This window comes from Apis dorsata, unplaced genomic scaffold (genome assembly GCF_000469605.1).
Source record: "Apis dorsata unplaced genomic scaffold, Apis dorsata 1.3 scaffold_70, whole genome shotgun sequence".
NCBI classification, from domain to species: Eukaryota; Metazoa; Arthropoda; class Insecta; order Hymenoptera; family Apidae; genus Apis; species Apis dorsata.
Window position 1 is genome coordinate 333,952 of NW_006263368.1, and position 15,061 is coordinate 349,012.

General features: G+C 30.2%; 3 protein-coding genes and 1 long non-coding RNA gene across 4 annotated transcripts in view; all 4 read right to left on the reverse strand.

The window, feature by feature from the left end:
* Positions 1 to 15,061, reverse strand: part of LOC102673139 (mannosyl-oligosaccharide 1,2-alpha-mannosidase IA-like) — a 151,544-nt gene that overhangs the window by 17,369 nt on the left and 119,114 nt on the right. The window lies entirely within an intron of this gene.
* On the reverse strand, positions 6,511 to 8,461 carry LOC116186886. The gene is made up of 3 exons (XR_004151933.1): positions 8,398 to 8,461; positions 6,745 to 8,061; positions 6,511 to 6,532 (listed from the first exon to the last, which is right to left on the reverse strand). It is a non-coding gene; the product is annotated as an uncharacterized LOC116186886 (long non-coding RNA).
* On the reverse strand, positions 10,013 to 13,640 carry LOC102673010. The gene is made up of 10 exons (XM_006610230.2): positions 13,533 to 13,640; positions 13,283 to 13,455; positions 12,931 to 13,050; positions 12,740 to 12,857; positions 12,138 to 12,399; positions 11,512 to 11,628; positions 11,325 to 11,415; positions 11,095 to 11,240; positions 10,881 to 11,013; positions 10,013 to 10,297 (listed from the first exon to the last, which is right to left on the reverse strand). The coding sequence occupies exons 2-10, from the start codon at positions 13,421 to 13,423 to the stop codon at positions 10,274 to 10,276; spliced, it is 1,152 nt and encodes a 383-aa protein (XP_006610293.1). The 5' UTR covers positions 13,424 to 13,455; positions 13,533 to 13,640; the 3' UTR covers positions 10,013 to 10,273.
* The window catches only part of LOC116184864, a 5,208-nt gene continuing 4,784 nt past the window's right edge, over positions 14,638 to 15,061 (reverse strand). The window contains exon 4 of the mRNA XM_031515453.1: positions 14,638 to 15,039. Within this exon, the coding sequence (XP_031371313.1) occupies positions 14,890 to 15,039 (150 nt within the window). The 3' untranslated portion in view covers positions 14,638 to 14,889. The remainder of the gene's footprint in view (positions 15,040 to 15,061) is intronic.

Genomic DNA, 15,061 nt, shown 5'->3' on the forward strand with positions numbered 1-15,061 from the left:
TTTCAAAACTTGAAACGAGATGTATAATTCCAATATAATTTCGATATACCTGAAATAAAATAACGCGTTTTAAATTATTATTACTTGAAAAATTCGAAATGTTCGGATAATATTTTTCTCAACAACTTGCTTCATTATTATGTTGAGATACTTTTTTTTAATATTTCGAAATATATCACACCTGACATTTTCGATATCAACTCAACAATCTCCAAGGATATAATCAGAGGATAAATTTCTACGAAACTCTCGAATCGAAATGTTACACGCAACAAAGTTATCATGCAGGATGCGGCGTGCAACATGGCACATCCTTCTTCCATTTGCCAATTAAAAAGCAATAAAGCACAGAGAGGGGCACGATAACTTTTCAATTACTTCGATTCATCCAAGACCTTCGAGCAACATGCCCGGTGTAAATTTAAAAGAAAAAAAAAGAAGAAAAAAAAGGATAACTCCCCTTTGGATGAATTCGTGGCGGAGACCACTTTCGAAATCCCTCCCAAAACTCCGTTCCAATTAATATATTTCGAACGGTGTTATGTCGATCGACCCTATATGCGTCGTATATCGAACACTTTTTGTTTCCCCTTCCCCGTTTCTTCCGATCGATTTCATTTTTTTTCCTCGTTTCATTTTATTCCGATCGAAAAGGAAGAGAACGTGTAACTCTGTCTCTTTCTTCATTTTTTAAGCTCGTTCCGACGTTTGACGCTTTATTGCGATTCACACTCAAAGTGAGATTTTTCATTTTATTTAAAATAAAAAAGTTTGTTATGCGAGAATAAATCGGGATAAAATCCAATGTCAATTGTAATTTAATTTTGCAAATAAATCTGTATGAAACGGATAGTAGTAATTTGTTTAACGATAATGGAATAATTTTTGTATACTTTATTTCATAATTTCTTCGGATAAATTATTTGAATTCGAGATTTTTGCACCAAGAGAAATTTTTACAAGAGCGAAGCTTTACAATCGTGAAACAATTAACTCTTCGAATCGATTAAAATTTCCTCCTTCCTTTTTCTTCTTCTTCTTAAATCAAACTGGCTTCGAAGCAATTCTGCAATCCAAGAGAATTCAAATTAAACTCACTTTTTTCTCATATATTCGCAGTATTCTCTATCGCTTCCTTTCAAAGAAACAAATGTTAATCAAGATTGGTAGATGCGAAGTAAACGTAATCGAGAATATCCAACTGGAATTCTAGTTATTCTAGCGACGATAACCAGAGGTTTGCACGGGAATGGATAGAGAAATACAAGGGGAAAGAAGGTAATCCTGTTATCATCGCGTCTTCCATCTTTTTAATCTTCTCATTCACGAGTTATATACGAGACCGTGAACGGTTTTAGTTTACAACAATGGTGTTTAAGACTGTTCCTTACGGCATGGCTTGTAACGCGATACACAACGTAGAAGAACGTAAACCAGGAATATCGCATTGTTCGCGTTAAGTACGTTACTAGGAAATTATTCGAATTACCTTTCATTCGTACTCACCACGTACCTGATTATATAAAAAAAAAAAAGCATAAGAAAATTTGCATATTTAACGTTATTCTTATTTTAAACTTTATTTTATACTGATCCCTTTTAACAAAGAAAAAAGAAAATATCTCCGTTTATTTTTCATTACATATGTATATATTTTAAAAAATATATCATTCTTTTTAAAAGAACTTTTGCAACTTATTTTCCAACGATCTTCCTCTATCCTCGTTTTAATTTCGTTTTAATTTCTACAAGAATTCAGAAATCCTGTTGATTCACGGTAAAAAAAAAAGTAAAAAAGTTGCATTTTCATTTAACGATCCTCCAAAACAACAGCCTCCAAACATATCTACCTAATTTCCAGAAAGAAAGTTGCAAGAAAGTTGCGAGATCGCGAGATTTTTCCACCACTTCTCTTATTCGACCTCGTTCCTCTGAATGGGCTCACTATCGTGCCTCACGAGACTCAGGGATAGTAAAATGGAACTGCGATGATTATTGCACCGTCGTTGTCTAAGGAACGCGCGTTCGTGGGCCGAGATCAAGTCGATGACCATGAACGAGGCCGCGATTCTTCGAGAAGAATCACGGCGAGGATGGGGAGGAGGGGGGAATCAGGTGGGGTGAGTCGGGTCGAAAATTGGTCCTTGGCCAATATTGCACCCTTGGAACCTCGAATGGTGGCTTAACTACGAGATATACGTGAGGAGATCCTTAATGATTCGACAGCAATCGTGGAAAATGTCGCTTCTGGTTCGTAGAAATCAATTTTGGAAGAAGAAGTTGAAGAAATTGAGAATGATTGGTGACTTGCGAATGTGTGAGGAGAAGTGGGATGATATCTGTGTGTGTATGTGTGTAATAATAATGGGATAGAAGAAATGTAATAATTACTGTGCTAGAGATAATAATAAAAAAAATACTTATAAAAAAGTCGATGGAAGAGTTAGAAAGTTTCATTATCTGTCTATATCTAAATTTTATTCTAAATTATTGATACTTGTTAGAAAATTTTTATCTCGGATATTAAAATTTGGACAGTTTCGACACGTTAGTTGGAACAAACTATTGGAATTTAATACATCCAATAAGCAAGTGTCAAAAAGAGAAATTGAGTCGTGTGCATGTCGATGCAATAAAGCATGGGGACCGAAGTTTAAATCTGGCGTGGAATTAATTTCGTATCGTGAAAGTGGCTTGGAAGAGGAGCGTTATATGAGGCGGCTTGATATTGCATCGTGTGGCAATAACGAGGAGGCAATAATGGTGTATTAAAACAAAAAAAGTATAAAAAAAAAAAGAGGGCCAAGCATCCGCCGGAGAGGAAACGGAGATATATTTAGGTGCAATAACCGTGCATTTGCCCCTTTTTCGAAGAAATTCGAGCTTCTTAATAAAGTTTCAAGCTTGGCCATTCGAAAAATCTGCCTCTTACCTCTGAAACCAATTGAACAATCTGTGATATATCAAAAAGTGATCGTCCATATACAGTCATTATTATCATTAAGAAAATTATTCGAATATCAAACTGAAATGTTTTCAAAAATCTTCCAAATTATCACTGACTTTAAAATAACATGCCAAACAACAATCTCTGACAATCTCTTTGCATTAATGAACATTTAATCTAAATCTATGATAATTTTATAATCCTCCCCCAAACAATTATTAATATTAACACGAATCTTTGTACTCTTTCATCTCAATCTCCACATTATTATTAGAATAAAGAATCTTCTAATCTCTCAGGAAATCATCTACCAACCAATTCTTCAACAAAGAGGGTTCAAATAAACATTCTTAGACAGAGCATCGACCCTCAAGAATGGATCCACTTCAAAGCGCATCATCGTGGATATGATTAGCAGAGATTGGCATCGTTCACGATACTATTCGCGTGATTTCCAGCCACTTGTAAACCGTACTACACCCCTGGAGATAGCCACGGAAGCGATTTCGTGAGTAACAAGTTTCGCATGCTCCACTTTCCCGACTCTTCTTCTCAACCCCCATTGTTCCATACACGCGTATACGTGTTAGTGTACTCGCGGCATATACATTTGAAAAGATGAAATTTACAAAAATATCGGTTCATCATTTAATATTTAATAGCCTATGTAATCCATTTAAATGTGGAAAAGATTTACAGGATATGGATGATACGGGTCAAAATATTCAATTTTCATTTCATAATTAATAATCAGAAGTTGAAATGAGATGGAGAACAGAGATGTTTTATTCACTTTTAGAACTCTTTAAACGTTCTCACATTTTTTGTATATTCCGTTTCTTTTGGATCGATCCTCGATATCTCTCGCGAATACGCAAACATCCTGCATATCAGTGCACCCTTTTGGCGATGGTTTACAGGAAAATGAGCTCCGCGCCCTATCTCGTCGCAGCACTCTTTTTATATATCGAGAATGGATGCACGAGATACACACTTCCGTTAACATGGTTTCCTTATGGATCCTGCTAGATTAACTCGAAATTAATGCGAACGGGGGCAAGCGACATCTCCTCATTTTTCCCCTCTCAGCTCTGTCTCCTTTTTATAGTTCCTTTGGAACGATAATAGCCGTGGAGAAATTGAATCGCCACTTTTTCGAAGAACCAGTGTATCGTGGAGTCCATACCTAGGTACGTGTATACGCATATATAGATAGATTTGGAAATAATAGGTCGTTGGTGTTGTTCTACGTGGGTCGATGAACTGAAACGTGTAAGGAAAGCGGAGTGTGTGCAAGTATACGTATGAAAATATTATCGATATCACGCTTTAGACGGAGTATGGTATGTTCTTTTTATCTTTGTCGCCAGAGAGAAACCTGTATAAATTTATTTATTATTTATTCTTACTCTCGTGAAATTTACTTTTTCTTGTCGTCCATGTTTTTCGTACGAAAGATCGAATACAAATATTCTCGTCCAATAGATGATAAAGATAAAGGGAATAGGATTCGATGAAATTCTTTTCTTTTTCAAGAGAGAGAGAAAGAAGAGGAGAACCGATGGCCGCGTTGTTAAGCGGAACGTGGTAAATGAAGAGAGAAGGAAGAATAGCGCGGTGTAACGCATGTTGCAGCCGGTTTTCTCTTAATAAACGGGATTGTTTTCGAGCCTATGTAGAGATGTTAATGCGGGGCATGTTAATCCGTCGCGGTATAATTGGATCCGGAGGTTGGTGAATTTGACCGCGAACTTCTGCCGCGAGGAACACGAAAGCGTGGATCGAGGAATGGTTGGTTATTAGGGATGGTTGGATCAATGGATTACCCATTTTTATTCGCGTCTCCTCGAAATTTCCTTGCATTCAATTTAATTAAAGGATGATATTCGTTCTGGAAGAATTGAATGCGAAGTTTTTACGACGATTTTTAAAATACGACGATTCTCAACGATGATGATGTTTCCAATTATGTTATATATATTTTATTTTAAAGAATTTAATTATAATGATGTTCGATCAATTTCTCTTTCCACGTTATTTTTATTAGAAGAAATATCGATAAGTAATTGTGCATGTAATGGAATATTGATATCGATATTATATTGCTATATATTATTGATGTTATATCTTAGAGTATCCTTTTTTCAGAGGTAGATATATGATGTATCATTGACCAACAACAATTTATCGATTTAAAATCAATTCGAAACTCCTTTTCTTATTCCTCCGCATAAAAGCGGGCCTCAAAATCGGACTAAGCGAGGGAGCAGCAAGATTATCATGGGTACATTCCAGCAAACGATCGCAAGAATATTTCCTGAGGAAAAGGGGCGACGAGACTTGGAATAATTTCCACGGGCTTGAAACTATCGTGGTAAGTTGCCGCCTCGAGCGATAATAGGAAACAGGCGAAAGGGAGCCGACAATATGGCGGATAGAGACATTACTAGCTAGCACTTTAGATAAGAGGTTAGGTTCAGGTAGCAGTTCTTAGTCGCTCGCCCTCGCGCTCCATCGATTTCTCTTTCCTTTTCCTTTCTTTTTTCTTTTCGTCTCTTTTCATTTTTCTTTCCCTTCTCCCTCCTCGATGATCCATACGCCGCCCTCTAAATAGACCGTGTGATCTCTCGCCGATCTCGGTCGCGAGCTCGGCTAGCTGATTACCGAGCAGACGCTTCACGCTTCGTTTCCCGCCAATTGCTTCCCTATTTCGTCGAGGATCGTACGAGGTTGACGGTGCCAGACGCTTGTAATTTCACGCCGCTGCGTGCTCACCTTGGTTTCTCGCGTATTCCGCCCGGATTCCGAGCCGATCCCGCTTTTTGCCCAACCGATCGCGACGCCTCGAGACGTTTTTTGATCCCTTATCGAGAGAGATTCTATCTCTTTTTCAACGGTTGAATCGTGTTGTTGGCCCCCCTCCTTCCAAGGTTTCATAAATTATATCTTGTAAATTATCTTCGCAATTTTTATAATCTTAGAAAAGGATAATCTTTGGATTGATTGGTTTTGGGTTTGTTCGATCGAGTTAGATTTGACTGATGGATATCGTATATAAGCAAGTGCGTATTTCTTGGAAAAAATATTGGACGGACAAGTATTGGTAGTTCAAACTTAGTTCTTAGAGGAAGAAAAAAGAAAAAAAAAATTGGATTTTTCCCTGGCGGACGAAGTAATCTTGGATGGGATCGATCCAAGGCGAAGGCGAATATCATCAGCCTAGTGGTAACTAAACTTCCAAAGAAGTTCATTTCTATTCATATAAGAGTTGGGACACTTTTGTACTTTGATATCCGGGGATAGCATTGATCGTCTTTTTTTGTTAATCAAGATTGTGCACAGTCTTTAAGCCAATGTTTGAAATATTCTTTCTGAATAGCAAACTATTGCAAGTGTGCAAATAAAGGTTATAGGAATATATTTGTTTTATATTGAAAGAATTTTTATAATTATTCATTGTTCATAATGATAACATAAAATGATTTTATTGTAAATAAAAATTGCGAAGAGATAGATTTTGTAATTGTAAAAAGTGCTTACGTGATGGAACAAAAACATTAATTTATGAATCAATATGCGTTTTATCTGAAACGAAGAAAGTAAAATATGTAAATATGTTTCCAATATTTTGTTGTTTGTTAAATTCTTTTTAATCGAAACAAAAGAAAGTATACTTCATATTTTAACATTTATGTGTAATAGATAATAAAAATTTGAATGATAATAACACGTCATTGAAATTTTCATTCTCCACTTATAAGAATTATGAAACGATCATAAAGAAGAATAAAAAATACTTACTAATGAAACTCATTGTTATCCTTTTTACAGTGTTCATGAATGATTTTGTCGTTCTTATTATGTTTCTTAACGAGTTCCAATCATTTTTAATTTCATCATAAAATTAAAGCGGAATCTTCTTTCTGAATAAATTTAAATTTTAGTTCTCAATCTATGAAATACATAATTAATAATAATTGTAACAAAGATCAACACAGATCATAAGAATTCGATTAATGTTGTAATATCGAAGCCTTCCATTCTTTGAAGAAGTTTGAATGACAGCCATATAAATGAACATCCTACTATTTCTCTCCTCTTTTTTTCTTCCCTCATCGAATATTCCCACAATTTTTCCTTTTCTTGAATATTTTCCATATTTCCGATCACTATGGAAATCAAAAAGTAATAAGGTTGACATTTCGCATGACAAATAAATGGACAATGGCTATACTATGGGGATAAAAATATTATAATTTCAAGCTATAAATGTTTAGCTAAATCTGTAGTATATTTCAATTCTGAGACAATAATTTTTAATTCTAAAGAAAATAAGAATTTCTTTCTTATGTTTCTTCGATTTTTCTATAATTCCACTTCTATAATTAAAGGATATTAATATGAGTAAGTATACATTTATGAATAGAGAGTGGAAAATAGCATCTTAGACACATTCACGTTGAAAGAATATTCGATTATTTTGTATGTCTTATGGTATATCTAAAGAATTATATTTAGCATATCGCCATTTTCCTAATAAATATTTAATCGAATTTCCTTTTCGAATAAAAAATTTAATACGAGTATTAAATTACAAACATATATCACGAAAGTAGACTTATTTTACTATTTCATTTCACTAATATCTCGTTTTTCATCTTTTAGCTTTGTTAATTGCATCGTTATATTTGTGTAATAGGTACATGTCATTATGGAAATTTAATGCCGCCAATTTTCCTTCCGTCTGTTTTACGCATGGTCGTCCCCACCGTTTCACTCGTTCATTCTCGTTTCAACGTGCAACAAGTTGCAAACCCTATTCTCACCAGCGGGGTGCGTACAATTCCTACAAACCAGTGCTGTTCAATCTGTCGTGTTATGGACATGGATGACCGCAGACAATTGCTGAGAGTAATACTGAGGCAAAGATATGAGCAATGAAACTCTGTGGAATACTTCAGATTTCTCTTGTGAGTCCTCTTTCTTATTTTATAATAGGAGGACTTGAAATTTTGGCCTATTACATTAAATTTATAGACAATGCAGAAAAATTAACAGAGTGGGAACTTAAAACTTCAATCTTACTGTAATAGATACATTGTCTGTGGCTAATGCTGAGAACAAAGTTATTGGTAATTAATGAATTTTAGGTAAAGATATAAATCTTATATTATCTTAAACATCTATTTGATTTATTGTATAAAAAAAAAATATATAAAAATAGAAGTTGTGGTATTAAAATTATTATAATTTTACCTACAATTTCTTGAAGATGCAATTTATGATATATCATTTGTAATCTAATCTTAATGATATTGTAAAAATTGATATTAATTAAAATAAATTATGTACAAAATATATTTTATAAAATTTGTATCAAAAATAAATTATTTTGTTGTACACATACAATATTTGTAATAATTATCAAATTGTTTAATAGAATATATTACCTTGAATTCTGATGAAATAATTATTTTTAATCTAATCAATATTTTCCCCACTTTTGTTTCTTCATTATTTTTTCAAGAAATTCCAATTAATTTGGACATGATAGAAGTAGTTTTTTTTTCAGATTGTATTCTTGAAAATCAAATTTGCATTGATAAAACAAATACATATGACAGTTCACAACATCGAATACGAAAAATCAATCAATAAAACAAATACCTGAAAAATAAAAACAGTTACGAAGAGAATAAACACGTAAATGTTAGCTTCGATCTATTATACAGTCACAAACTAACAAATAATAAAAGTTGCTGATTGATATTATTCTTTCCCAAGGAAATCCATGGAAATCCATTGGAAACTCATAAACATCTGATGCTCGCGAGATAACGTAAAAATTCATTTCAACTTTCTCTTGAAAGAAAAAGAAGAGAAGAAAAAAGTTTCTTCGAATGTGTCTGAAGTGTCATAATGATAATGAAATCAATTTTCAGACATAAGCAAATTGGGCGGTTTTTGACGGTTATTGTTTCACTGTTTCACAGTTTTCTCCCGCGTTTTTTATAGCTGCGCATGCGTATTTATGAGCTTCAGTAGTCTTCGTCAGTGCGTATTATAAAATATTTCGATAAAAGTGTTTCGAAGAAATAAAAAGGATTCTTAATTATTATTTCTTAGTAATTGCGTCGATTTATTTATACTGTGTAAAATAAACGATAAAGTGCCAAGTGAATAAAGAGGATTCGGGTGAAAATCTCTTAGTAAACTTTAATTATACAATGTCGATCGTGAATTTGTACATGACGCGTAAAATGCGTAATAATCGTAACAATTTTGATCTTCAAAATACGATATATATTGAACATGAAGTTGAAAAAAGAAAAAGGAAGAGCAATTTGCATGGCTGTGATTATTAAAGTCAACAATATGATGTAACGGTGAGTACATAATTTTAAATATATATTTAGAGGTTAGGTTTACTTTTTAGTTAAGAATCATATTGAATCGAATACATTACAACGAAAAAAGATATAGATATATTGATCATCTGAAATTAAAATATTTGTTAGATCATATTTGACTCCTTTATAATCGAGATGAAATTATACTTAACTATTATATAAAATTATAGTAGATAAATTAAAACTTTCTTTTTTAACAAAATATTCATTACATAATGTAATATAATTATTGTAGATATTACGTATAATTATATTATAAAATTGTCTAACTCAAATTTGAAGTATGAATCCTTGAAGTACGAATTTTTATATTTTAACTAGTTGTCTGTACCATGTTGTATCATATTTAATTTCATAAAATCATACTTCTTTTTAAATTTCTTTTTTTCTTATTATTATTTTACTTACATCCATTCATAGAATGGATGCAATGAACAATCCATAATGATCTGGCCGATATAGTTATGTATAAATGCATAAAATAAATGTATCAAAATATCATAACCATACGAAAATGCGTTTCTCGTGTCATTCAAATAAGCTTTAATAGTAAACTGCAATGTAGAATAGATTTACAATAATTGAGATGCGTTAAAATTATTTAGATTTTTATATAAAATATATTTTATAATATATTAATAAAAAAGTACTCACTAATATCATATAAGTATATCATAAAGAAAATGCGATTATCAGATTGATGATCGCATTCATTAAGGACAACTTTTTCAATAGGACATTGCACATGCTTGAAAAATTTTAGGTTAGATCTATATCTTTAGCTTCTGAAATTTATTTTATCTGTGATATTAATATCAATACCGACTTGATACGCGTATAAGTTTCCATTGCATCGCAAATTTTCCTATAAGTTTGATCAATTTCATCATTCGCAATATTTTTTTCCGAATCACTATCAATTGCTCTTCGTATGCGACAACTGAAAAGTAGAATTTTTTCTTGAAATTCAATGAAAATAAAATTTTTTATCATCGTACCTTATTATCTCAAATAATGCGCAATAATTGTATGCCAGGAGAAAGTGTAAATTCAACTGGTAACATTGAAATTATATTATTCTCCAGAAAACAGAAGTAGCATATGACAATTAGGTAAAAATGTTCATCCTTCTCTATATTATATCATCGTGCCAAGTCTATTGAGACTTATCGAGACTTATTCAGGGGTATGATGTATGAAATGACCAATAACAAAAAATGTGCGTAAATTAATTAATTCTAGAGTAGTTGATATATATATAGAATATATCATCGAGCGAATGTCGAAAAAAAAAAACAAATTAATGAACAATAGTTATCCATTAATCCAAATCAAGCATATATCAATAATAATTGTTTATTTCTGTATTAATACTTCTAATATAAAGCCATAATTTTTATTGTATCGAGTACATCAGGGTGAAATACGAAAACGACGAACTTAACATCTAAAATTTTCCATAATTTTTTATTCATCAATTTTTAAATTGAAATGTGTAATGTAGTTATTTAAAAAAAATTTACCGTTGAAAATCCTGTATGGCATGGGGTGAACAAACCTAAGATGTTGAATGCATGTGTCGTTGTACTTTGTAACATGATTAGCAATAAGATTTTTTGCGCTTTCAATGGCATGGAATACCACATCGAATTGTATCTGTTCAATAATAATAATTTTTTTTTACCGCGTAAATTAATGTAATTAATTTCAATACATAATAAATAAATTCAAACTTACAATTCATCGAACAATTCTTGGCTATTGTTCATAAGTACTTGACCATTATAATTATTGAGAAATATAATCACCAAGTGAATAGCAACAAGTGTGAAACAGAATAATATTTCTAATTGGTTCTTCTTAATTAAAGTTGAATTTACTAGCTAAATCAAGAAAAATAAATATCGTAAATAAATACATACTTATTTTAAAATTTATCGCGCAATAAAAAAGAGATATTCACTTACTCGATACAAATTTATAGCCAATGAGACCACAACTAGGAAACTAGCTATTATATAATGTATCCCTGCAGTACTTACCGCGAAATCGGTAAGTCTGTCATTGAACCATATGAAATTTAAGAACATAATATTAACATAAGCATCTGGAAAATAATTTTATAATACAATCGTTACATTTTAATTTACTAACTCGATAGTTTGATTGTGAATATCCACTACACGATAAAGCTCTAGAAGTTTCGAATCAATTTGTTTAGGTGAGAGCTTAAACATAGCTAAATACATAACAATATTTTGTATTCGATAGCTGAAACATACAATACTTTTCGTTATTTAAATTTATCTTATTCAACTTATAATTTATAGGATTAATATATTCATGCATTTACATTTTTGAAGTGTCGATTTTAAAAGCTAAAAATAAATAGATAAATTGATAAAGAAAAATGTCAATTAACTTGTTTATAAGATTAATATAAAATTTAAATTTGCATTGGATGGGAATAGAGTGAGACTATTCTGTTTTCATATCAATACAATCTCACTCTATTACTATTTCTCATTTCTAAACAAATTTAAATTATTTGCAATTTAATAATTTAATCTCAATTAATATAATCCATGAATATTTATATTAATTCTGTATAAACACTAAGAATATAATATTTCAAATTGAATTAGATTTAATCTTATGAAATGCGATCATATCTTGTTAATTGCAATTGAATAATATTAACATGTAATAAAGAAATATTATAAATATTGTAAAGTATTATACATTTGGTAATATGAGACCAATATGAAAATTTCACTCACCTCACAATTTTCAACAACACGCATATATAATAACTACAAATTCCGGTTATCGATTCCGAACATGCTACAGATAATAATCCAAATATGCCAGTAAATATAAAATTGAAATTTAGAATATCGAGATATATGATTTGATCGTGAGAAAAGGTTGTGATGTAATAAATGGTACGAGTACGAGATTCATTCAAAGGTATCATGAAATCCAATATTATAGGATACAATACATATGTAATGTTAATTACAATAGTCGTGTATGTCATCCCTAAAATTTAGAAAGATTGTTTAATAATTTAATTAATATTTAAAACAGCTAGAATATTATATCACTATTCAGAAATCTTTTTTTCTTGTTATAAAAAAAAAAAAAGAATTCTAGAATTTTCGTTATCTCACATTACGAGCGAAGTTATTATCGTTAAAATATAATAATCATAAAAAAAAAAAAAGAAAAATATATAATAAAAAAATGTATTAGAATATAGCTATATAGTAGAAATATAGATGTATGAATATTTTCGAACATTTAAATAATTACCATGGACAATGGTATAATTACAGATTGTTATCATCAAAAAAATTCACATAAATAATATATTTCTTACAGAAAAAAATGTTGATCATATGATGCGAATCATCGATCAATTTCATTCGTATTTGCGATTCTATTGAATCTTGAACGATACTTTCCTCTGTACGTATATGCTTGAATATAATTTTTATCTGTCAAAGTAGAATAACATATAGAAATATTTATAGAAGCCAACAATTGAAAATAATTATAATTTTTACTCACTGTAGGAAAAAAGGCTATAGAACCTATATATCGTAACAAAAATAGCACAAATGGACAGGTTATAGATAACGTTAAAATGCTGTTTTGTAATGTAATTTCAGATCTTAAAAGTGACACGATCTAAAAATGTATTCCATTTGTTAACCAGATTATTCAAGCTCAGCCAAGCTTTTTAATTAGACAGTAATTCGATCATACGTACAATATAGTTATTATATGTATATGTATATATTATTTTAAAATATGATTATTTTTTTATGCAAAATAGAGAAACCTGTTTTTCTTTTTTAAACCTGTGCATTATCATACAGATACATATATATAAAAAAAGAAAAATCATAATTTTCGTTACCTGAAATATTATATTGGCAAGAAAGTAGCTTAATAACCATAATCTCTGAATCCAAACATAGATCGAGTTATCGTATGGCCACAGTCCAACGATTTTCAATACAGTACGATAAGTAGCATACTGTTTATCGAATACGTCCATCGTTCTGATCAGATGTTAAATGTTATGTAAAACTGCAAGAATCATTCAACTATACCTCAGTTTAATGCATTATTTATGTTATTATGTTTCTTGAATTACATAGTTTTACCTGTTCATAATGATAGAATACAATGCGAGAAAATTACAGTAAATTGTAATCGATCGATTTTCTTCGTTTTCATTATTAAAAGATTCTTCATAATTCTTCATAATAGATATTGATTTTGAAAAAATTGCTGGCTTCGGAATATTTCTTTTATGTATTTTTATTCATATATTTCCTTTCCTTTTTTCTTATTTTTCTACTTTTTGATTCGAAAGTAAAGAACAGAGACTTCGTCAGTATTCTTATAGTCGCCGATTAATCACGACACTATTTCTTCTGCAATGCTAAAAAGTTAAAATATTAAAAGAATTATAATAGAAAGGAATAAGAAAAGTGGAACAATTTTATGTGAAACATTGTGAGATACAACGTTAGAATGTAAATAATACAAATTAATGGTATCGTGAAAAACACATATAAATGCAATAAATATTTTCTATTTTTAAAAATAGAAAAAATAATCAACAGACTTATACAATATAATATTATTTTTTTTTAATTTAATTAATCCCCAAATTATTTATAATTATATCTTTTTTTATAAAGCAAATACGTAGCAAGTATCGAGTAATTAAATAATAAAATAAATTCACTGAAGCGTGTATTTCTATAGTGATATAATTTAATGCCAATTGTAAATTATTAAAAATATATTATTAAAATATTATTAATATAATTATTAAAATATGTTAAAATTGAAAAAGATAGTAAAACTAAACTAAAAGATACAAATTAAATTTAATACAAATATGCAAATTTGAAGATTTTTTTTTTAATTAATATTGAAAATCTGGATTCCGAAATTTATTATCTTTGGAAGTATTAGAAGTCATATAGAAAAAAACAATAAACGATACACAATAAATATTCATTATTCAAATCCAAAAATGTAACAATGATATCATAACAATTTCAATATTTATATTGAAGTAGTTATATTGAAAACTTATATGCCAGTAGTATTCCAGAATATTTATTGAATTGAGTATATAACGGCACAATAGGAGAAGGACGAACTCATCATCTGCAATATTACAATAGTTAAAAGTGTTGAAATTCAAAATTATGTTATATAACAAAAAAAGAAGAGAAATTACCGACATAAAGCCTGCATAAGATGGAGTGAATAAACCAGAAAGAGATAATTCACAATTCATTGAACTTCTCAATATTATAAACAATAATAGTTTTTGCGCTTTTAAAGGAATGCGATACCATTTAGAAGCATATCTGCAAATCATTCTATCATTTAATATATTCCAGCAATATCGTTATATTTTTAATATTATATATTAATAAAATATGAATTATCTAAATTAAACGATAAAGATGTAAGTAATAATATAAAAATTATTCGAACTTACAATTCGTTAAATATGCCAAGATTACTATCAATTATTAATTGTCCGCAATGATTATTGTAAAATGCGATCATTAAATGATACATAACTATAAGAATACAACCGATGATTTCTATTCTATTGTCCATAGTTATTATTGCGTTATATAGCTATGAAACGATCAAAAAATAT

What these genes read in the sequence shown, in the direction of transcription:
- LOC102673010 (XM_006610230.2), bottom strand. Translation starts at nt 13,423, where the DNA reads ATGGACGTATTCGATAAACAGTATGCTACTTATCGTACTGTATTGAAA. An exon ending in TTGCCAATATAATATTTCAG is followed by an intron (nt 13,051 to 13,282) that starts GTAACGAAAATT and finishes ATACATTTTTAG; the next exon opens with ATCGTGTCACTTTTAAGATC. An exon ending in TATGATCAACATTTTTTTCT is followed by an intron (nt 12,400 to 12,739) that starts GTAAGAAATATA and finishes TCTAAATTTTAG; the next exon opens with GGATGACATACACGACTATT.